The sequence below is a fragment of the Seriola dumerili genome, unplaced genomic scaffold (genome assembly GCF_002260705.1).
Source record: "Seriola dumerili isolate Sdu_G_001 unplaced genomic scaffold, Sdu_1.0 BDQW01000025.1, whole genome shotgun sequence".
Lineage (NCBI taxonomy): Eukaryota > Metazoa > Chordata > Actinopteri > Carangiformes > Carangidae > Seriola > Seriola dumerili.
In genome coordinates this window covers 3,020,788-3,043,944 of record NW_019174280.1, presented here as the reverse complement: position 1 = coordinate 3,043,944, position 23,157 = coordinate 3,020,788, and the positions used below count along the sequence as shown (strand labels likewise).

At 40.0% G+C, this 23,157-nt stretch overlaps 1 protein-coding gene across 1 annotated transcript in view; it reads left to right on the top strand.

Moving 5' to 3' along the window:
• The first annotated feature begins 2,264 nt into the window (after positions 1-2,264).
• LOC111240407 (uridine-cytidine kinase-like 1) overlaps positions 2,265-23,157 on the top strand; it is a 37,973-nt gene continuing 17,080 nt past the window's right edge. The window contains exons 1-8 of the mRNA XM_022770409.1: positions 2,265-2,353; positions 4,794-5,002; positions 7,849-7,955; positions 9,181-9,351; positions 12,482-12,553; positions 16,687-16,876; positions 17,217-17,278; positions 20,505-20,521. Of these exons, the coding sequence (XP_022626130.1) occupies positions 2,265-2,353; positions 4,794-5,002; positions 7,849-7,955; positions 9,181-9,351; positions 12,482-12,553; positions 16,687-16,876; positions 17,217-17,278; positions 20,505-20,521 (917 nt within the window). The remainder of the gene's footprint in view (positions 2,354-4,793; positions 5,003-7,848; positions 7,956-9,180; positions 9,352-12,481; positions 12,554-16,686; positions 16,877-17,216; positions 17,279-20,504; positions 20,522-23,157) is intronic.

Here is a 23,157-nt window from a genome sequence, read left to right as displayed (position 1 = left end):
TGCCGGTGTGGATCGACAGGTCCGGTTTTTTCCTGATCTTCACTCGACGCGGGGAAAAGTCCTCATGTCCGTGAGCAGCGACACTTCAGAACAAACGAATACATTCCTTCATTGCGGCTCTGAGAGGCAGGAGGAGGAAACCACAGGCGCTGCTTTTCGGAGGGAGGTTTTTGGGTTTTTTTTTAATTTGGTAGGAGTTGTAGCCTCGATCATGGAGCTGCAGCAGCAGTGATGAGGCGCAGCGCACTGTAATGTACACTCCACACTGCAGCTGCTGTTAGTGGACACGACTAACCCCTATTCACACTCACAGGACTGAGTCTGACTGATCACCCGGTGCAGACAGGACACCTCCGGTTGGTGAATCCTAATGGGGCAAGCAGCAGTATGAACGAAAATCAATGTTCGGAAGGTTTGAAATACTTCTGCTTATATATATTACAACAAATAACGTATTTAAACCCTTTTGTGAAACATAAAAGTATATATTAGGCTACATTTTATCATTTCACTGCACAATTTGACGTTAAATGCGCAGCTATTTGTCTAAAATCTCTCATTTTGTTTTTTTACTTCGACCTTACATGTCACTTTACATTAATTTACAACAGCTTGATTTAATTTAATATGAGAAGCTCCTCAGATTTATGCCAAGCTGAAATGAAAGGCCATAAACGGTAAATGTTATTACAGATTTATACAGATAAAGAACAAAGATTTATGGCATTATAAGAAATAAATTAACACCTGTCTCTGTCTTGAAAGATAACCTTCAGATATTTTCTTAAACTGAATTTCAGTCTATTTTCTTATCAGTCCAATAAAATTATATCTACAGCTTGTCATGTTTAAGAGCAGGCCTTAACAGATGTATTTGAAACATACATTTAAAACAATAAATGTCGTTTCTCAGCAGTTTCAAAAATATAAAGCAAGATTTTATGCAAAAATATATCCACATTTAAAGTACTCTATTATATCTAAGAAGATATTGTACATACATCTATGTCATGTTAACAGATAAACATACTGGTGTGGGTCTAGTAAGAATGGCTCAAAAATGAAGCTTTATTTAGTTTTATGGATATATAAATGCTTTTAGTCGCAGTATAAAATTATTTCTTATTACACTTCTGTGGCTATAATTAGCTGGACGTAATCAAGTGAACCATTTAATGATCATCTAAAATCCACATTTTGTTTGACTGAGTTTATAAAATTATGTATTATAAGTTATAAAAAATACCATATTTTACGTGTTTTGTGAGAATTTCCTCTGAATGTTTTATCAGATACGCACTGGTAATCATTCATGATTACCGCGCCAAAGCGGCGTTCAAGTCCAGTGGGAAGTTTTCCATCTTGATCAATTTTCTTTGGTTTAATACACTGTTCTTTTTGAAGCTAAGTTTCACATTTGACATACTTTCATTCACAAGCATAAAAAACATTTAGCACAAAGTTATTTGCCATATGCTGACTTTTGTAATTTTCAAAACATGTTAAAACTGACACAAACTGTATATTTTAGTTGAATTTATTAGCTGAAAGAAACTGCCATCTCTAATGACGTTTTATTTATTTAAACAATATAACCCGATTACTTAATGGATCCTAATTATCATGTAATTGAGGTAAAAAGTAGGCCTAGGGAGTAGCACTATCATGTAGCAGTACACATTTTTGCACATGATATTGAATACACTTGCATCGTCTGGAGCCTCGTGTCGTCTGGGGTCCCTGTTGGTAATCCATCCTTGATCTCCTTGAAAAAACAGCACTTATCCTTATCAGTGACATTACAAAGTTGATTGTTACATGCACTTATAGTAAAATTGTGTGAATGAAACTCATGTCATTATATCGCCTCTATTTAGGCCCTTTTTTGTCATCTTGTTCAATTTAAGATAGTGATAGAGTGGACCCAAATGATCCACAAATAGATAGCACTACTATGGAGTACTATTGCACATTATCAGACAGGAAACAGCTCAGTTTTGTGTCGACCAAAGTGTAACCGAGGCACAAAGGCAGAGGACTGAGCTGAAGTTGTTTAAATTTCATACTATTCATATATTGTTTTTTTTTTTTTAATTTAATACAACGTATAGCAAAATTTCAACACGATTCCCAAATTAATTGTGAATTATTAACCAGTGCATGTTTGAGCACTTTTTTCCGATTACCTAAAATACAACATCATCTTACGTGTTCATACGTCATGACGCTCCCGGTGTTTGGTTTCCGCGCCACGCCGAGTCAACATGGAAACAACAAGCAGCGACAGTAAGGTAGACGAACGGCTGATAGATGAGGAGATGGAAGAGGACCGGTCAATGTTAAGATCCGACAGGTACAAAAATGTAATGTATAAATGTCACGGGCGCGAATCGCAGCACGGCAGGGAAAACGGTTTACGGTGGCTCGCTAACGCCGCTAGCTGGCTAGCTGCCACATGCATTGTGTGAGCATGGCTGCGGTGAACAAAAGACTTAACAGAAGAGGAAAATACAAACAGGACAAAAACAACACCTGGGTTCATGGCAAAATTATAAAATACATGTCTGAGGTTTTGTTTGCTAATTGATATTCAGCTGTGTTATGCTAAGAGGCAGAGGTATCTGCCTCTTAAGCTAACTGTCAATACTATTATTATATAATATTATTAGGACCTTTCTCCAGACCTTATGGAAAATTAAACAATTTATGCGTTTTCTTTTGTTGGTGAACGTTTATACTTGACAAAACATGATTTCTTAGCGTTTCAACTCGGCCTGGACAATTCTGCATGACTACAGACCAACTATAAATGTCTAGCTTCAGTGGGATGTGTTAAAACATAGCTCTGATGAAGAAAGACAGTAATAACAAACGCTCTGGCTACTCTATCTACTTTTGATAGAAGACTGAATGCAATGCTTCCCTGCACATCACAGCGCCAGCTAATGTTGGTTTGTGGCTAACGCTGGCTTATAACACGTAGCACTGGGGGTGTGCAGGGGGGTCAGGTGTCTAACCTACCTAGGTGTGTGCATCAGGATATTCTGGGTGTGCCAACATTTGTCCATTCAGATGATGTATTACATCTCCCATGGGGACCGTGCTAAACTGGAGAATAAAAGGGAGTGCAAGGCAGCTAGCTGATATGTGACATTTTCTCACGTTTATGATGAGTTGGGTTAACATTTGCTCAACTAAAGGATACATATACATGTAATTCATGCACAGAAATAGCTGTTCAGTTGCTGCTTTTTGTAGCCAGCAGATTCTGTCGCAATTGTGGGTGATCTTTACATGGTTCCCTAAAGGCTCACTTACTTACTTTTCTTTTTCACCAGGAATAATCATACCTTGCATAGATCTTGAGTCCTCTTTTAAACAAACTGGGAGTTGGAGCAGACCTCAGGTTTTCTGGGAGGTTGTCTCGGATATGTCGAGCATAAAAAGTGAACTGACCGCTTCTCTGTTTAAGTTTGACTCAGGGGACAGTGAGCAGACCTGTCCCAGACCACCTGAGAGGTCAGGATGGTTTATATTGTAATGGAAGGTCAGAAATGTATTTTGGCCCTAAACCATTTAGTTCTTTATACAGGACAGTGTAGGACAGTTACCTGAATCTGTACAGAGTCTGAACTGTTAGTGGGTCATAACAAGACGTCACTTTGGGCTCTATGAGACTGTAAATATCTATTTTTCCAATGGTTTGCAGCAAAATTATAAATTGAGAAAATAGTCTGCAGGTGAATTGAAGATGAAAATAATTGTTTATTGCACCCCCGGCCCGGCCTGAGCTGCTGAACCCAATCCACCAAGCAGCATTTTAGAATTTGAATAATTTCTCTTCATGATTATCAATATGCAGAATTTGGACAATGGAGAGCAGCAGGAATGCATTTCAACCTGATTAAATGATTACTATCATGGATAATGACAAACGTCTTCACCGTTAGACCTTGATAATTTGTATGTTTCAGATGTTCATATTTAGGGCTAATTGAGGCAGCATCAAACTGCCAGATTTAAAACTGAATTTCATTTTTATTCATTTTTTGGAGGACAACCAGGGCACACTAAAGGTCATTTCAGAAAATGTGCCAAGTGATGACAGCCTTACTCATGTGAATGGAGGCCCCACGCTGTGCCATTGCTGTGTCCAGGGCAGCGGTGTGATTTCCTGGGGAGGATTGGCAAGTTCTCCCTTCCTCCCCCTCACCCACACCGACAGCAGACACTTCACTGTGGAGAGAGAGAGAGAGACGCTGGAGTAGACAGACTCCCTCTCATCTCTCTGCAGGACAGAAGAGCATCTGCAAGTCCTCAAAAGTTAAAAAAAAAAAAGGATTTAAAGGCTCAAATTTGGGCCAGTTTTAAAAAATATTAGCGCCATTTCCTTCCCATGTATATCTTCAGAACTCTGATTAGCTGCTTGGAAAGAAAAAGGCTGATTTTGACAGCATCAGTTCTGTTACACCTGCCTCACATTTAGCTTTGAGGAACCTTCAGATACCTTCAAATGAATGAATTGCCTGTATTGGAGCAGCAGCAGGGGGTCAACTATGAGCTAACAAGGCATTTCTGATGGCAACAAACACATACACACACAAAATTAGAATTAAAGTGAACATGCAGACGTCACAGAGACTAAATCAGATCAAGTGCTGCCTCTTCACAGGTAAACTTTGACCAGTCACAGGTGTTTGGTAAAAGTCCAGTCAACAGACCAGTGAGGTGAACCTGTAGAAGGAAGTCAGTCAGCTGCTTCTGACTTTCACATCTGTTGTGTTTATCCTCAGTGGAAGTGGAGATGATTCCTTGGATGGCCTCTCGAACCGTGTCAACCGCTGCCCTTTGACCCCGTCTTTATCTCCACGGAAACGGACCACGAGCCAGTCGAAGACGGAACCTCCGCTGCTGAGGACCAACAAGCGGACCATCTACATCGCTGGCAGACCGCCGTGGTACAACGTCACCGGGACCACCTTCAAAGAGGCCTTTGTCATAGGTGAGGGAACAAGGACACTTCAGTCGTCCTGTGTGTTCACAACTACTTTGATTAAGATTACAAGAGGATTCCTGGCACGTCGAGTACATCTGTAATCTGACAGATCAAATATGAATACCACAGCTCAGAATTAAAATATAGATCTTCTCTAATTTCTTATACCTCCACGCCGGCGACAGTCAGGGGGGGGGGCATATGGGGCATCTTGTATGTACGTTTGTCTCAGTCTTGGGAACATGATATCTCCACAACACCATGATGGAGTTTCTTCAAGTTAGGTACAAACATTCACCTGGACTCAAGGATGAACCGATTAGATTTTGGTGGTCAAAGTTCAAGGTCAGTGTGACCTCAGAAAACACTTTTTAGCCATAACTTCACACAGCAATTATGACAAAATTTCACACAAATGGTTCATATTTTCTCTGACTGTGGATAAACAGGGATGTAACCTGAAACTAGTCTGAGTGGAGGAGGCAGACGACCACCAGGAGGTGATTCTAGTTTTTCATGGTGGCAAAAAGAATGCTGCAGTTTCTCAATAACAACAACAATAATAACAATAACTTTATTCTTATCTCACGTTTCAAAATCTTAAAATTACAAAGTAGTTTAACTATAAAACATCTCTGGAACAATAAAAGACTATAAAATGAAATCAGGTGAGATGAGACAATCAGATAAAAACCAACAGACACAGACAAATCAGAAAATACAGGCGAGCAGGAACGAGATAAAACCAGCATATGCTGAGAAGATGAAAATGTGTTTTAAGAAGAAAGGGACTGAATTTCTCAGACAGGTTGTAATAAAGCCTCGATGCCGCCCTGACGGCAAGAGCTGGATCACCTCTTATCTTTAAACTGGCAACAGGGACAATCAAGGGGCCCCGGCCCCATAAAAATTCTCAAATAGTTTCTTTTTTTTATGGCCAGCAGTCCATAACTGAGAAATATTCCTCTTTAATGGTATGAAACTGAGAAAATCCTCCTATTTTAGACCCTGAACTGTAAATTCATGGTGTTTTTTTTTTTGTGATAAACGACTTAATCAATGATTTGAAGTTTTCTCAATATAAGAAAGATTCTTGCTGTGAAATATTTTTAAACTCTGGCTCATGATGCTCTGGCTTGAGTCTTTACTGCATGGCCACCTCAGGACGAGCCCCAGCAGCAGTAAAATGAACCGTGACACAGACTGTGTGTGTGCATGTGTGTGTGTGATGTGTGTGTTTGACATTCGCGGAGCCAATGTCCCGTGATTAAACACATCAGGTTGGCATGAGCGGGATTACGTGGAGGGAGAGGTGGACATTATCTTTAGTAGGCAATCTGTTATTGTCAATGGGCCACGGTGACTGGTCACAATTTCACACTCAGCTGTAACTGTGGTCGAAATGGGTCCGGTTTAAAGGACCAGACTGTGCAACAGCAGGGAGCCGGACAGAGGAAAAACCAACATTATTCACTGGGAGATGGAGACAGAAGAGGAAGTGATGACAACAAAAAAGACGGATGGATGAATGAACAAAGAGAGAAAGGTAGAAATATTGTAAAGCATCATCGATACCCGAGGTTGCTGCTATCTTACAGTCTGGTTTTATTGCCAATAGAAAAGGTAGTTTTATCTGTTGTTTCAGTGGCCAGGCGTCACACTCAGAATTTGTCATCTATACTGAATCTATAGGGACGCAGTAAACAAGCTCTTTTTTCTATTTAATACATGAATTTACAAGTGGGAGCCAGTATTTCTATAACCCCTCAGACACTATGATCATACATAGAAATTAGCAGCACTGCAGTGTTTCTTTCCGCCGTCTCCCAGTCAGCAGTTTTGACCTTGATGGGTCTTATCTGTGCAAAAAACCCCATCCCAACACTTCACTGAGAGTTGTTTATACCACAGAAGAAGCTCCGTAGGCTATTTCTGCACAGACACACAGCCGTTCGCAGCAACTGCATCCTCTTTTTCACCTTTTTCCCCAGCCAGTCTGTCATTCTGGCCCGGTGCCCAGGATTGTTGTCCTGAAGGATTGCTGTTGTGGTCTTTAACCCAGGCGGGTTGTGTGAGGTAAAGAAGGGCTTCATTCTGACTGTTTTTTTTTTTTTTTTGGTACCAGTATTTGTAGTTTTTTTTAAGTTTCGCAGCAATACAAACAACTGCTAAACAGGGACAATATGCCAGAAAGAAATGTTATCATGACTATGCCAGGCTCGTCAAAACCCAAGATGTCAGTGTTTGCAGGTAGAGATCTTGACGCGGGCGAGAAAAATGAAAAACGAATCAGTTTGTCCACAATGCACAGATACTCTGTTTGTATGTGGGACTTCATTAAGGTGGCAGAACAGAGCCGGCTCCACCTCTCAGGTGACTGCAGTGCAGCAGCAGAGGTGACGAGGACTGACAGGTGTAGTGGAGCTCTTCTCTGTAAGAGCGGTGAGGCGTGATCTTCCTGCAGCGCATCATCAGCGCTGTCGTGTCCAAACTTTCTGTAGAGAATCCTTCGCCTGTCTGTGTCGATACAGAAATGATGTGGCAAGGAAACCAAGGTTACAAGCGTTTGTAGAATTTGCAGTAAATCGAGTGTATTTTTGTTTTGCAGTGCTGCTTGTAATATTTGAAGGTGATATTTTCTGACATTTTAAAGACCGAACATGCTCTGCAGATGTACCACAACTCAAACAACAACAACAAAAAAATGAAAACCCACTGCTGTCTTCCTCTAATACAACACAGATGTTGCCTGATTTCTGTGGTAGTTTAAATATGTCTACCACATGTGGAGCTGCAGGTTTTATATTTATCTGTTGGTAACACTTGTGGTTGTGTGTGTTTTCCTCTGGTAGGTCTGTGTGGAGGAAGTGCTTCTGGTAAAACCACAGTAGCCAATAAGATCATTGAAGCTCTGGACGTTCCCTGGGTGGTTCTGCTCTCGATGGACTCCTTCTACAAGGTACTAAACTCAAACTAATGTCATTTAAAATATAAACAAGCATTTAAAGAGTAGTGATTACAGAACATTAGCAGCTTTACTTACTGCAATTATGAGCTCTCTTTTAGTTATTCATCAGTCCGGGATATATTGGATAAAGCACTGGACTGAGGGCTGCAGTGCTGATGTCAGCACAGTGAGTAAAAGCCTCTGACGATAACCGTTTAAACACCATAGGTCATAGCAATTACAGGCGTCTCTCCTCTGAGACCAGAGGTCGATGAGTTCTCCGTTTCCTCGACTCACTGAATCCAAGAGAGTCAATTATGTCTGCATGTCTCTATGGATTGGTGCTGGTTGTTGTGTATTCATTTAACATCAGTGAGTGAAATGAGTGGGGTGGGTTCAGTCTTAAAGGAGAAATCCGCTCTGATCCTTGGCGCTGTTAGATCCTAGATATGAGCTTTAAAATGACCAGCTGAGAATTGTTGCTCTCAATTAAAGGTGGCTCATATATATATATACACACATACAGTAGATATCTAGTGATGTGTTGAAGGTGAATGGGAGAGGACAATTTTGGCGCTGGCAGTACCTTACATTCTGGTCTGTTGAGCCTCTTTAAATTTAATGTAACAGTTGAGCTGGTGCATATTCTTTTAAAGGTGAAATATATCTCTGCGGACTTTATGCCTTTGATAGACGGCACTAAAGGGCACCAGGACAAATGTGGATAAAAAAGAGAGTGGAGACGAGGCAACAGGAAGTCTGTGGGTGGATTTCAAGAATTGCAGTCGATGCAAACTTTCCTTTCCAATGAGAAGATAAAGATATAAAGATTAAAGATGTTTTTTGATCAGTAAAACTAATTTTTTCCATTCTTGCATCTTAAGACATCAAACATCATTTCATAATCACACACACTATGTGTTTCATTCCCAGAAAAAGTACCAGCTGTATTACATTTAACACACCCCATTAGCTGCTTGTTAAAGAAGGGAGGATTAACTGCCTCATTTCTGAAGTGCATTATCAACCTGTTCCCTTTGCACCTCGCTGAGAAAAACACAGACTTTTCAACAACTTTATCAGCTGTAATTGTAAAGATTTTTAACACTAATGCACAATGATACAATTGAAATTTGCTACACCACCATTGCTCTTATAAAATAACTGTAACCGAGCAACATCAGTCCCATCTTTAGTCTTGAATCTTGCATGGCTAACTCGTTGTTTGTGTTTCCAGGTGTTAAACAAAGAGGAGCAGGAGTTGGCAGCTAAAAACGAGTACAACTTTGACCACCCTGATGCCTTCGACTTCGAGCTGCTGGTCACCGTCCTCAGGAAGCTGAAGAAAGGGAAAAGCATCAAAGTGCCGGTGTACGACTTCACCTCTCACAGCAGACGCAAAGAATGGGTAAGACTGGTGTTATACTTGGTGTGTCTGACCCGCGGGGGTCCGCTGGGCTCTGAGTGATGTAAATTTCATCATCAGAGGGTGGATGCAAGGCTTTGTGGGAACGCCTGTGTACCCTCCAATTTGTTGTGACCGAGCTACACGGGCACCAACTTCACATGGCAGTCATGCAGCTCATAACTGATGACAACTGATACTGTATTACACTATTTTAGGCTCACCGAGCCGGAGGAGCGGCACAGCCCATAAACACTTTACACAATCAATTCCATTCACTAATGGGGAAACAGTAATAGCAGTGGGGTTTGAAGTCTTTTAATTATTGCTGCTAATCGTTCTCTCCGTAGCCTGTTTACTCACTGATCTTTAGGACTCAGATTCTCCTCCAGTGTCCCAGATTTAAGTAGAAACGAACACATGGAGACATAAAGCAGTGATGTGGAAATGAGTGTTGTTTTATGAACTAGTTGATTTGTAGTTGAAGTTGTCGCACAGGAGAATTTTTGTTCTTATGTGCACAACTCTGATCATACTCTTCATATTAAGTTTGTTGTCAAAATATGCACCTTTTGTGATTATAAAGACTAAAAAAATCTGTGTGTAAAAAATGAAGACAGATCCAGGACAGTCGTCGCTCATCATTCAGACGCTGTTTCATAGTGAAATTCTGAAAAAACATGGATCATACATGTTAAAAATTAGCTGAGTAACAACCCGCGTGTAGCGGCACAAACATCCTTTGTCAGTGTGTGAGCTTTCTGTCAGAAGAGTTCCTTGGTTCTTTGTTCTTTTTTTTTTAACTTTTGTGTTTCCCACCAAAGACCTTCATCATACTTTGAACCTCTGAGAACTCCGGAGTGGAGATGTGTGTATGTTGGTGATAAGTTTCAGCAGTCTTTACGGCTCTTCAGTATCTTTGGTACGACGACCTCTCACTATCAGTCCCGGCAGAAAGGCGGTGTCCCACCCACTGTGTATGTGAAGCTTGCACACAAACCGAGTGGTCTGTCTCACTGTTTATCAGCACAACAACAAGTCCTGGACCTTACAAGCAAAAGAAGCCATTGTGCTTTCTGGTAACCCCTCCTTGTGTGTTTTTGTGGCAGCTGACTTGTGAGCATTGAAGTGGTGGTGTCCCATTCTGGTTAATGGTGTTAGAGGCTGTAAGGAGTTCTTTAAATAGCCGTTATTTATTGTATATTATGCTTATTTATATAATTCCCCAGGTGTTGTTGAGTGTTCACCTCTCTGAAGTCAGAAAGATCACATCTGAGTTACTTTGACCAAATCTATGTTGTTTTTACTTTATTAATTTGTGATTATTTTATTTATTGATTTACTGAAAAACCTCACAGATATTAGTGATAAACTGGATTACTGATCTGTGATGAACTCCTCATATGTGACAGCATCTATATTCTGATAAAGTGCTATTTGTCATTTTGATAATAAGAATGAATGAGAAGAGGCGGATGAATAAAAGTAAAACACAAATGCATTTTTTGGACATGAACTGAAAAGGTTAACTATATAAATAAAGCAGGTAGATCTACAAGCAGAGGTGATAATCATGTATAATATTTCCATGTCGTCTTTGTAGTTGGAGAACAGGGACACAGGCCTCAGTGGGACAGCACATGTCAGTTCTCTTCACCATAAAAAGAAAATTGAATCAGTGTTTTTTTTCCAGGATTAAAATTACCGTTGCTGTTACAAATCACTGAACACCCCTGGGGATGTATTCATCGTTTGAGCTGATGCCAATTGAGCTGCCTGCTAATTTGCTAATTATTAAGGATTTAGTTTACAGGACATTAACCCAAGCAAAGAGCACACATCCCCTCCCAGAAGCATTGTGAGGAATCAATCTGGCAGTGTAGTACTCTGACAACTACTCTCTATTTCTTTGCAGTGTAATTTCATGGCTGAAAAGCACCAACACCACGCGGGAAATCGCCTATCACGACTTGTGACTCTGAAATCATTTTATGGGCCTTTTGTACTGTGCTGGATGTAATTAAGCCTCTGGCCCCCGAGGGTGCTGAGGCCTTTAAGGGCCACCCAACTGCAGGCTGTATATACTGTGTGTGTGTGTGTTTCTACCAGTTACATGGATGAACAAGAGGGCGTAGCCGAGTTTTCTTGTTTCTTCTCTGGTAAAACTGGAGGTCACCTTTTCTCTCTCCCTCTCTCTCTCTCTCTCTCTCTTTCTCTCACCAACATTTAAACATGTTAAAGACTCACTAAATCATCTCTTAGCTAAAAGCTAAGAGGGAAATGAACAAATCGATAAACACTCATCTGTTTCTTTAGAGTTCACTTTCTCTGCTTCACACACAACCTCACCTCCTCCCTCTCTCCCTCCCTCTCTCTCTCTCTCTCTCCCTCTCCCTCCCTCTCTCTCTCCATCCCTCTTTGTTTCTGCTCTCTCTCTTTCTCTTTTTCTCTCCCTCTTGCTCTCTCACTTCCTCAGAATCGATACTAAAGTGTCCAGCCCATTGACTTTAGCATGAAGCTGGTCAGAGGAAGGTAATAGGATTGTGACATACTCAGCATCATTTTGTCTTTGATTGAAGCAGTGATTAATCTCTCTCTCATCCACACGCACACGCACACACACACACACACACACACACACACACACACACACACACACACACACACACACCATCACACACACAGCTGCTTGCCTTGGTAGTAAAGCAGGTTCACAGTGAGCAGTGAGGTTCATCAGATAACAGCAAAGAACATGAGAACAGCTGGTTGTGGCCGTCCTGTATTTTCCTTTAAGCAGCTGACATCCTGTGTCTGCTTGCTCATATAGAAAGTAGACAATTTAAAAGATCCCCTTGTGAAGTTTTTGACCCCTGGTACAGATAAACGGGCCCCAGTTTTGTCTGTGTTTTTGCACATGTGAGCACGGTAGTGATACGATGCACATTAATGTCAAACTGCTGGTACTTGCCATGGATATCATGGTGGACAAGTGCCGCTTGTCTTTTATCATAGAACGGTTATACCAAGATCGTTGTAGCCAAATTTGTTCTCCAGTTTTGTTACTTAAATGCTGTTTGGACGCTTCATCACCTGAAAGACCTCTGTTTAATCAATATCTATTTATTCCTGACAGAAAACAGTGTATGGGGCCAATGTCGTCATCTTTGAGGGAATCCTGGCCTTCGCCAACAAGGAGCTTCTGAAGGTAAGAACAGTATAATCCTCCCCTCCTCCTCCTCCTCCTCCTCCTCCTCCTCTTCCTCACCACGCCAAGGTCACATTCATCTCCTATTACAAATGAGATTTTCACTCTGACTTTGCCCCATTGTGTTTTTAAACCACACACACCTGACATGTTTCCCACATCAAGCCCCATTTAGAACAACACAATATCATCCATCCTCGACAAGCAGACGTCTCTAATCAATCCACGATTTCAAAAACCAAAATGATGACTTCAAATTAGTTTGAATGTTTTAATATTTCAGATGCTGCCAAAAAAAAAAAAATCGGGTTGGGATCAGATTTCTCTTGTGTTGTTCAGTGTCTCTGTCGGACCTGATTAATGGCTCTGGCAGCTCAGAGACAAACAACAGGCTGATTAATAAAGAGCTGAAGGTTCTGATTCTGAGGAGGGAAATTAAATCAGATAACTGCTTATCTGTCTATAATTTATCTGTCTGATTATGGTGAAATATTTCACATGTGCATAACACTTTTTGTTAAATATCAAATATCAGTGTTGTTCTCTACAGTCAAAATATTTGATTATCTTTTTTCCCCCTAGAATTAAATATGTAATTGAATTTTAAAGGTTAAGAATACACACCAAAATGTAAATTCAGTCCAAACAGTTAAATGAAAGCCATTAACAGCTGTATGAGGAGAGCAGACCTGGTTTATGAGGAGAGAATTAATTCAGCAGTTCTTTATTATGATGCTGTTGAGGGCCGGAGGAAATCCATACGCAGTGAACAGGAGTCTTCTTTATGGCTGCTCAGCATCGTGCTCCTCAAGCTTGTGTGTGTGTGTGAGAGATTGTGCGTGATTGTGAGAGTGTGTGTGAGTGAGCTGGACCGTGGCGATAAGGTGGACTACCTCCCCTGAGACGCAGCTGTGTAGTTGATTACCCTCTGATTCAGTTAATAACAGCGGTTGTCCGCGGTGATTAATTGTGGTCTGTGTCCATTCTTGGAGTTGGAAGTCAATTAAAGCGGCATCTGATATGCTAATGAGGAGATGTGGTTTAAGAAACTGAGCTACAGACACACATTCAGTTGTCACTTTATTAGGAACACCTAATGCAGCCTGGTACAACAGTGCTGATATAAATCGTCCTCTGTGACGGCTCTAATTCACTTTTTCTACTTTTCTAGTTTTTTTTCTAAGTTGAAACCTGTGACTCAGTTTGGAGGCTGCAGTTTGTGGTGCCACTAAATTGTTATATGCAGAGGTGTTTCTATTATATTTTTCCACCTCATTAACATGAGTGAGGGCAGGCTAAACCACAGAAACAGCTCTCTGTATAATGCAGTTCAACTGCAGCACAAACTGCAGCCTCCAGAGTGATCACACAGTCGAATCAACTCTTCTCTGAAACCGTTTCAACACAAACTGAACATTATAACTTTCATGAAGGAGGATTTATTGCAGGACTGTTATATTAGTCAGAATTAGGTTTAGTCAGATGAACATGACATTTGAGTGTATAACCTTTATTTACTTGTTTACCTTGGCCAGGCCAAGTGTGAGGCTTTTTCTCTTGCCTGCAGTGTTTGTTAGAAATAGTTTTGTATTTGATTGCATTCTCTGTGGTATAAGAAGTTAGTTATTAATATTGCAGCACTACATCAATCTAAAATTCATTAAAACGATTGCTTAGATGTTGCTTCTCAGTGCAGGAGCTGCATCCTGTAGCAAAGCCCATCAAAGTTATTGTAAGTGCAGCCTCCTCTTGTGTTGATGAAGAAGACACAACGTGCGTGAGCCTTTTGCCTTTTGCCGTCCGTCAAGTTACATCAGATTTTGTGTTCGGCTCCTGCCCAAACTTCCACTCTTTTAAATTTGATATTATTCACCTCTTACTTAAGTGAATATATTTTACAGTACATTTGTTTAGTCCTACTTCATTAACAATAAAGCATACTCTCACATTTTTGATTGCAGCGTTATGCTTAAATAACTTTAAATAATATTCACATCCCCATAACTCGTAATCAGATAAGAGTAACAAACATTCATTTCTTCTGGTTGATAATATTCATTTAATCCATACCAGTAGTGTCTTTAAGTCCTTCCACAAGCTGAACGTTGATGTCTTTCTCTGCTGAGACACCAAGAGTCCACACGGGCGTTTCACCTTTCTGTGATTTGTTTTCCCTGAACACAGCGGTGCGCCGATTTAATACTGTCACAAACTGAAAGTGAAACTTCATTCTTCCTTCTGGCTCTCTTCCTTCTTTTAACAGAGGTTTTTTTCCTCTTTTTCCTTAATCTGAGTTTGAACTCAACAGCATCACACAATCCATTGCATGGCATACAGTCGTTAATAGTGCTGTCAGACGATCCTGATCAACTCACACAATTAAGAAACATCATATAACCTGATATTTTTGTGTAAGTGGTCATCACTCATTGGTAAATACATGACTTCAACTGGACCAATGTGAAAACAATAGAAACCAAGTCCTTAATTTCCCTCATCATTTTCAAGTTTCCTGCAAACAACTAATGTATAAGAATTAACTCAAAAGAAATGCTGATTTTAAACCAAAATAAGAAAGTTCATAGGAAATTATTTTGAAATTACAGACCCATAAAATAAAAGTGTTGTCCTCAGTTTTCCTGATGTTCCTGTTGGAGCAGGTTAGAAAATGATCTACAGCCGCTGCCTCGCTCTCTAACCTTTTGGAAACAATCCACTCCTCATTCCACAGGCCGACAGCCGTGCTTATCCAGCAACATGCCACCTTTTGGTTGGTCAGTTTGTCAGATTTACAGCAGACAGAATCCACTGGCTCGTTGTGCAAATGAGTTATACCTGTAGCCCTCCAACCCCCTCATCTAAATCACTCTGAAACCCCCCTTTCATTCCACCAGTCACCAGTGGTTCTTTGTGAGAGCGAGGCTGCTTCTTCTTTGTTGTTGCTCCTCTGTTGTGATGCTGCCACATTGATTTTTCCTGGTTTCTGCTGAGTTAAGGTTCAGTTTAATGGAGCTCAGCAGACGGACCAGCGGTGATAACTGACGTCTCCTCGGGTCACACTTCTGATTCTTCAGCGTTGCTGAACCCGGCGTCATGTTTCAGCTGTAAAAATGTGGAACCATGGAAGCAGCTCAGAGTGCTGCTTTTTCACTGTGCGACAAAGCAACACAAGCGCTGTCAGCTTCTCTCACAGGGTTTAAATGTGAAGCCTGTTTCTGCTTGTTTCTATGCATTTATATTAGGGCTGAACAATTAATCGAAATATGATCAAAACTGCAATGTGGCCAAGTGCAATAACCAAATCACAATTTTTTTTTATTTTTTTTGATAAAGGGTAAAATGTGTCACAACAGACCATAAATGAAGCGTTGCGGTGCTACAGAGACGCCCCAGCTTATGAATCATATTCTCCAGATGTAAAGGAACATGTTTGTTTGGAACAAGCCCAGGCAAAAATCACAGTATCATCATTTTTAGATTTTTTTCAGTGAAATGAAATGCAAAAAGGACCACTCCAACTGAAATCATGACTCAGTCGCAATATGACTACTTTTTGCATATCGTTCAGCTCTAATTTATTCTATACTTAATATACTGGGGTTCAGAGAAACAGTCAATTCATCGACTTATTGATAAACAGAAAATTAATCCCTAACAATTTGAGTTAAAAAAAAAAAAAAAAAATCAGAAAATTGCTTGGTTTTCTTTGTTTTCCATGTTCATAGATTGCATATCTTTGGATTCTGGACCAAACAAGTCATTTGAATATTTTATCTTGCGGTGTGTGAAAATCGAATGTCATTAATCGACTGTCAAATATTGATTAACATGAATATTTTATTGGCTAAACAATTTATCAAGAAAACATTCAGCAGAAGACTCGATAATATGATAATAATTAAATCATTAGAGTGAAACCAATATAATCTGACAGTGTAAGTAAACAGTCATCTCGTGGTCCACTTAATCAACCTCTCAACAACAATTCATTTTAATTCATTCATTTTTTTTGTTGGTTTCTTTTTTTCCATAGAGAAGTGATGAAATGTGAGATGTCTAGCTGTCCATATCTACAGAATAAATCAACACCAGTACAGATTCATTAAAGACTCCCCTTCTCTTCCCATCAACAGCTTCTGGACATGAAGGTGTTTGTGGACACGGACTCTGACATCCGCCTGATACGGAGGCTGAAGAGGGACATTTCACAGCGCGGGCGGGACATTAGTGGCATTATCAAGCAATACAATAAGTTTGTAAAGCCAGCGTTCGAACAGTACATCGAGCCCACAGTGCAGGTGGCTGACATTGTGGTGCCCAGAGGTCAGTGGTCAAATTTGCTTTCTTAAATAGAAATATACCAGCTCTTTACTTGGTACTGGTCTTACTGGGCTTCATCTGATATAAAATACACAGGTGAATGAAGTATCCTTGTTCTGGTCAAAAGCAAATCTTTAGCACTGCTGTCTGGGCTAAAACAACATTAAATATTGGTGAATTTGATTCCAGTTTCATATTAATAAGTGTCGTGTTATGGTATCTGAAACCAAAAACATCAATTGTTACTCATCTCTGTGTAAGCACTGAATAACTTTAATTAGACAGATATTTCAGTTAAAAGTACATTCTTGTTGCGTGTGTCTTAAACTTGTCTGATTTTCAGGGGGAGAGAACTTTGTTGCGCTGGATTTGATTGTTCAGCACGTTCACAGTCAGCTGGAGAAGGTAAAGCTCCCTCACAGTTTCTCATTTGGTGTTTCTTTCAGGATTTTACTGATTCAGCTGAACATGTTGTTTATCTTGGTTATTTCCAGCCTTATAGATTGTTAGTCTTTGTTCAGGCTGTGAGGGTCTTTTGTGGAGAAAGTGCTGCCTCAGCTTCATGTTGTGCTGATTAGAGTATTTACAGTTTATTTTCTATTATCTGCAGTTGCTGCTGATAAAAGAATGTTTTAAACACAACAGAGGTAAACACAATCACGAAGCGAATGGGCTTTACAATGATTAAAATATGAACCAATTCTACATCTTTGGCCATGGCAACTTGGAGCTCACATAAATTGCCGTCCATGCTCGGTCATATGTGCTCTAATAAGCTTCCTAAAGTTTAGAAAGAAAGCCTGCTGCCCTGCTCCTGTCCTCCATTAACTTAAAGCTGAGAAAGGTCCTGGTTTGATTAAAAGGAGGGTGGAGGAGTGGACGAGTGTGAACACGGCCTGTGGCGCTTTAGTGGGAAACGGCTAATAGGGGTCAGTTTGTTGGGCCTGCACAAAATACACAATGTTAACACACAAGACTGGGCTCTGAGTTTCAGTGTTTTAAATTATTTCAGAGGACAAATACATTACATACTCTGGTGGGATTAATCTCAAAATGTCTCACAAATCTACTTTTTGTGTTGACACAGCTCTGAAATGTGATGCTTACTTATAGATACAGTATAAATACATGTGTTTTTTCCAGCATTTTCTTATAATGGTAGATCTAATATGAGGTGAGCCTTTCTCAACGGGGAAGGCAGGATGTGTATCGTTTCCAGCCCTCTCTCTCGTGCTGTTATCACAGCCTGTGGTCGGCATTGAGTCAGGTGTTTGTGCAAAGACTATTGTGTCACATAACTACCTGAAAGATGACAAATGTGACAGTCTCAATATCAAATCTGAACTCTACTCACACGTCTGCCATCACAATTATCATCACAAATTTTTGTGTGATGATCCCTGTCACTCTCTGCAGAGCAGTTGCAGAGAGCAGGTTCAGTCACATATCATAAAATACAGGTTTAGTGCCATTAAAAGACCAAGAGTCCAAGATTGAAGTAACAAATGCTTAATTCTCCCACTGTAAAGTCACAAAATGACATTCATTAGCCACAGCTTCTGGATGTCACAGTGTTTACTTTGAGTGAAGGTATTTGTTTTACCACTTCCCCCCTCTGCTGGTGGAAAGAGGTAAGGTTTTCAGGTTTTCATGTTCACTGCAGGAGAACTGGGAGAACTGGAATAGACCATTTGGTTTTCACAATCTGCTCGACAGCCTGTCGTTAAGGGTCAGTCACGCACAAAAGACAGTAAGCTGTAGTTCTCCTTCAAAATGATAAAATCACACAAAAAAACAGATTGAAGATTCAAGTTTTTTTCATCCTTAGTCAATTAAGTTTTCTGAGATCTGGTTCTCCCCTTCTTCCCTCTATACCCCATTGAACCTGGTGAGACAGAGCCCCACAGTTGGTACCTGAGATTAATGATCCTGTAAGGAGAGGAGAGGTGTCCTTTATCTTTCTTCTCACACACACTGTACTGTCATCCAGCCATTTTATGACCTGTACCAAACTATGATTTGTTCCACCTTTTAACATATTCATTCAGAGCACAAACGACACCTTTCACACGTGCGACACCTGCGTTATGTAACATGGAAGGACGAGCGGAAGCACACACACAGATTGGCATTATAATCTCCTGTTTTTGCTAAATTGACTTCACTCACTTAATTTTTTCTCCTTTACTCATGATAGTGATTTGTACTCGTGTGTATTAATGGGATAAATTATAGTCTTTAAATCTTTATCGGAGCTTCTTCTTGTATTACAAAGCCTTTTATTTACTCAGTTTCATGTAACATACAGGTTTGTTAAGTTAAGACCAAACTGAGGGTTAAACTCTGCATTTCTGTTTCACGTTCCTCATTGTTTTATAGCATTTGCCCCAAAGTAGAATATACACATCTGAACATTTTTATCTGTTGAGTTCACACCTTTACTGTCCAGCAGCCAGGCACCATAAAAACTATATAGACACAATATGATAATAAAAGAGTTGGAGGTGTTCTATTATTGCCATACAATATGAAATAAAATGAAAGGTTCTTCTAATAAGAGCAGTGAGATGAAGTGCTGTACATTGAGGCAGTTTGTTGTATTTGAATGAAGAGTGTTTATTGCACATGGGATAAATGAAAACTAGAGCCTGTTGATTTTCAGAGATTTCTCCGCAGAGGGGGAGAGACAATTACCTAAAAAAAGAAGAACTAGTCTGGGTTTGCAGGAACAATAAAAAACAGTATCAAGGCAAAGCTTCCCGCATCATGAACTGGTGCTGCAAAATGTTTATTGAATACAGCTACAACATTTCAAGTAAACCTGATGGAGGAATGCACTCAGGTTGATGTGTATGGAGAAGTGGGACAGAGACTTCAGTGAAATGAGAGCTTAAATCATGTAATGATATTAATAAGAATATTTTATAATATCAATATACACTCAGTTGACAGTTTAAGTACACCCAGCTGAAACTAATACAACAGTCCTGCAATAAATCCTCCTTTATGAAGGTCTGTTATTAACTCTACCTGCTGATATAAACAGGCTGGACAAAATAATAATAAAAACACCTGTCAGTAAAACTCAACACACTTAAACAGCACCACTAACTACAACATGTGAAATGACCACACCAATGTATCAACACCAGTTTCAACACAAACTGAACATTATAACCTTCATGATGGAGGATTTATTACAGGACTGTTGTATTAGACCGACTCAGCTTTAGCTCAGTGCAGCTAATAAACTGAGGGTGTATTGAAAATGTTAGTAAACTTAAAATAATAACAACAATAACAAATTATTTGTTAGTTTTTTATTTTTTATTTATTTCTTTTATAAGTTATTAATTAACCAACATGTTAAAAGTTAATATATGATACTATTGAACTGAAGTTGAGTTTGTGGAGTCGCACATTTTAACAGACAAACATTTGTTTGCTTTAAATGTTTGAAATTGTTTTGGGGGTTTTATGTTATACTTTCTCACAAGTGGCTTATCTCATGTTTTCTTTTGTTTCTCACTGTTTGCACACACTCATGCGTGTGTGTGTTTGGGTGTGTGTCTCCTTGTGCGTGCACGCCCCCTCCCTCCTTGCCTGGCTGAATGCTGTGTAACCATTCCAGCGTGAGATCACTGTGAGGTACGACTGTCAGTGCTTTTTTTATTCCTACATCTTCTCCCTCTCACTTCCTCTGTCTGCTCTTTCTTCCTCTGCTCTCTCTTCTTCTGCTCTCACTTCTTCTCCCTCTCACTTCTTCTGCTCTCTCTTCCTCTGCTCTTTCTTCCTCTGCTCTCTCTTCTTCTGCTCTCACTTCTTCTCCCTCTCACTTCTTCTGCTCTCTCTTCTTCTGCTCTCTCTTCCTCTGCTCTTTCTTCCTCTGCTCTCTTCTTCTGCTCTCTCTTCCTCTGCTCTTTCTTCCTCTGCTCTCTCTTCTTCTGCTCTCTCTTCTTCTGCTCTTCCTCTGCTCTCTCTTCCTCTGCTCTCTCTTCCTCTGCTCTCTCTTCTTCTGCTCTCTTCTTCTGCTCTCTCTTCCTCTGCTCTCTTCTTCTGCTCTCTCTTCCTCTGCTCTCTCCTCCTGTGCTATGTCTTTTTCAACCACACTTCATTTAAAAACGAAGACAAGATTAACAGCTGTCTTGTTTGGTGTGATTTTATCTTTTTAACTAATAAACCAGTCAAACCATTGTAGTCTGCTGCTCTCAGCCTGATTTACCCTCATAAATAGCCATCATGATTATCTCTGAGAGACGAGGCATGAGAGGCAGTAGAAGGACCAACCACTGTTGACATGCTTTGGTTACAATGTAGACATGAATCCTCTTTGTTTCTGAGTGATTGTTGATTTATGCACCACAGTAAAAATATTCCATTTCATTGTGAAAACACAATATCTGCCTTAATTATTCATAGAAATGAAAAACGCACATCGGCAAACAAGTAATCTACGTCTTGAAAAGTGCTTCAGGTCATTTTATGTGTAAAAGATACAGTGAAACCTCATATGAATTTAGCGGCTCTTACTGGCTCTGAAATAACTACCTGGGCCATTTTATCACTAATATAAAACTTTATAAATATAAAAAATATAAACTTAACTTTATGCCTGTTAATAATACATGGTCTTGATTAGTATCCAGAGCAGTGAGGTAATGGCCTCACACAGTTGCACAGATTTTGTCATCCCTGAGCCAATTTCATATTTAGTAGATTTTTTAAAACTCTGCAGCAAACAGACATTAGAAAGGAGCCTTTCTTCAAAACGTTGATGCACGTCACTTTTTTCTTCATCGGAGTGAAAAAGAACACAGAAAAAAACAAAATGAACAGTGATTGTGCTCATGTCAAAAGTTTTAGCCCCGTATTGGAAGTCAGTCGAGAGTTGATAGAGTGTTGCGTGCTGTTAAAATATTCGATCTCCTGCAGTTGAATGAGCTCCACTTGAATAGAGCTAAAGCTGGCTTTGACGAGATAAAAACGTGTTCAAATTTTGAATGCACTAAGAGCATCCTGAGAAAATGGCTGTTGTTAAAAAGGTAAAACTCTCCACAGAATAAATGAACTGAAAACAAATTATTCCAGCACTATTCATAGCTCATCAGCCTTTTGCTGTCATATTTTATTGTCAACCAATAGAGTTATGTGTTAAGTTATGAGGCCCAGAAAATATCATTATTCGTGTTTTAACATTAGGTGAATCTGCATCCACAGTGTTCCACAGGCCACGCTTCACACAGCCACACTTAGAGTGCAGCCGAAGCAAGAAAACTGCAGAGTGGGAGCTCTGGTCTTTAACATTAAGTCCATGAGAATGAATAGATACCTAAAATATTACCAGTGTAGTGTGTGTCCTCTGTAATAGAGAGGATATGACACGCTGAATAAACGTTCTCACAGGCTTTGGGTAAAATGAACAAAGACAAAACTATATTTTCAGATAATTATTTAATTATATTTTAGATGTTGATTTCTAGTCTCTCTAAGTGGAAGTTTGTTAATGATGGTTTGCAGCAATAGAGGCTGTATCTTACCTGAGCAGCACAGAGAACGACTGATATTCTTAGCCCTGTGACAGTTGACCCGACTCATGAGATAATAAATTGGCCTGAGCTGCTGCTCAGCTCCTGAGCTCAGAGTACTTTGGTCCAGCGTTGCTGACAGTGATGTAGTGGGGAGCTGTGTTCACTGCTCTAATACTGTTCTTTTTCTCTTCTCTGTTTTTTTTTTTTTTTTTCTCTTGTCTTGGTGTCTATTGTTTCTTTCCTGTATTTTCTTTTCTCTGGTCCACTCCTCACTTTTAATCACTTTATTTCACCGAGCAAATATCTGTCACCTTCTTAGAAGAGGAAGCTCCCGCTGGGATAGTGTGAGGCTCCCCCTGTGCATGCCTCCTTTAGTTTAGAAATTTAAAATAACACAGTTTTTTGTGGTTTTTATGCACTCTGGCATTTTGCTGTGTCTTTTGAACTGAATGAATGCCTTCATAGCCGTTAAGCTCAACATGCTTGTTTGCTATTTTGGTTTGCTGCCTTTTATATCACCAAAATCAAGACACACTGAGCTTGTTATGGCAGAAAAGCATTAAAACTCATTTGCAAGAGCATGCAGCAACCAAAGCAGCACAGAAGTCTGGTTGTCATCTGGTTCATTGCTCTCTAACATTGAATGCATGTGTTTCGAAAGTGTATGTGCCACAATTTTCTAATTTATGGAGTTACCCTAGCATGTTCCTTGTTTTTCCTTTTAGGCGGTATGGCTGTAGACAGGTGAAGGGCTCA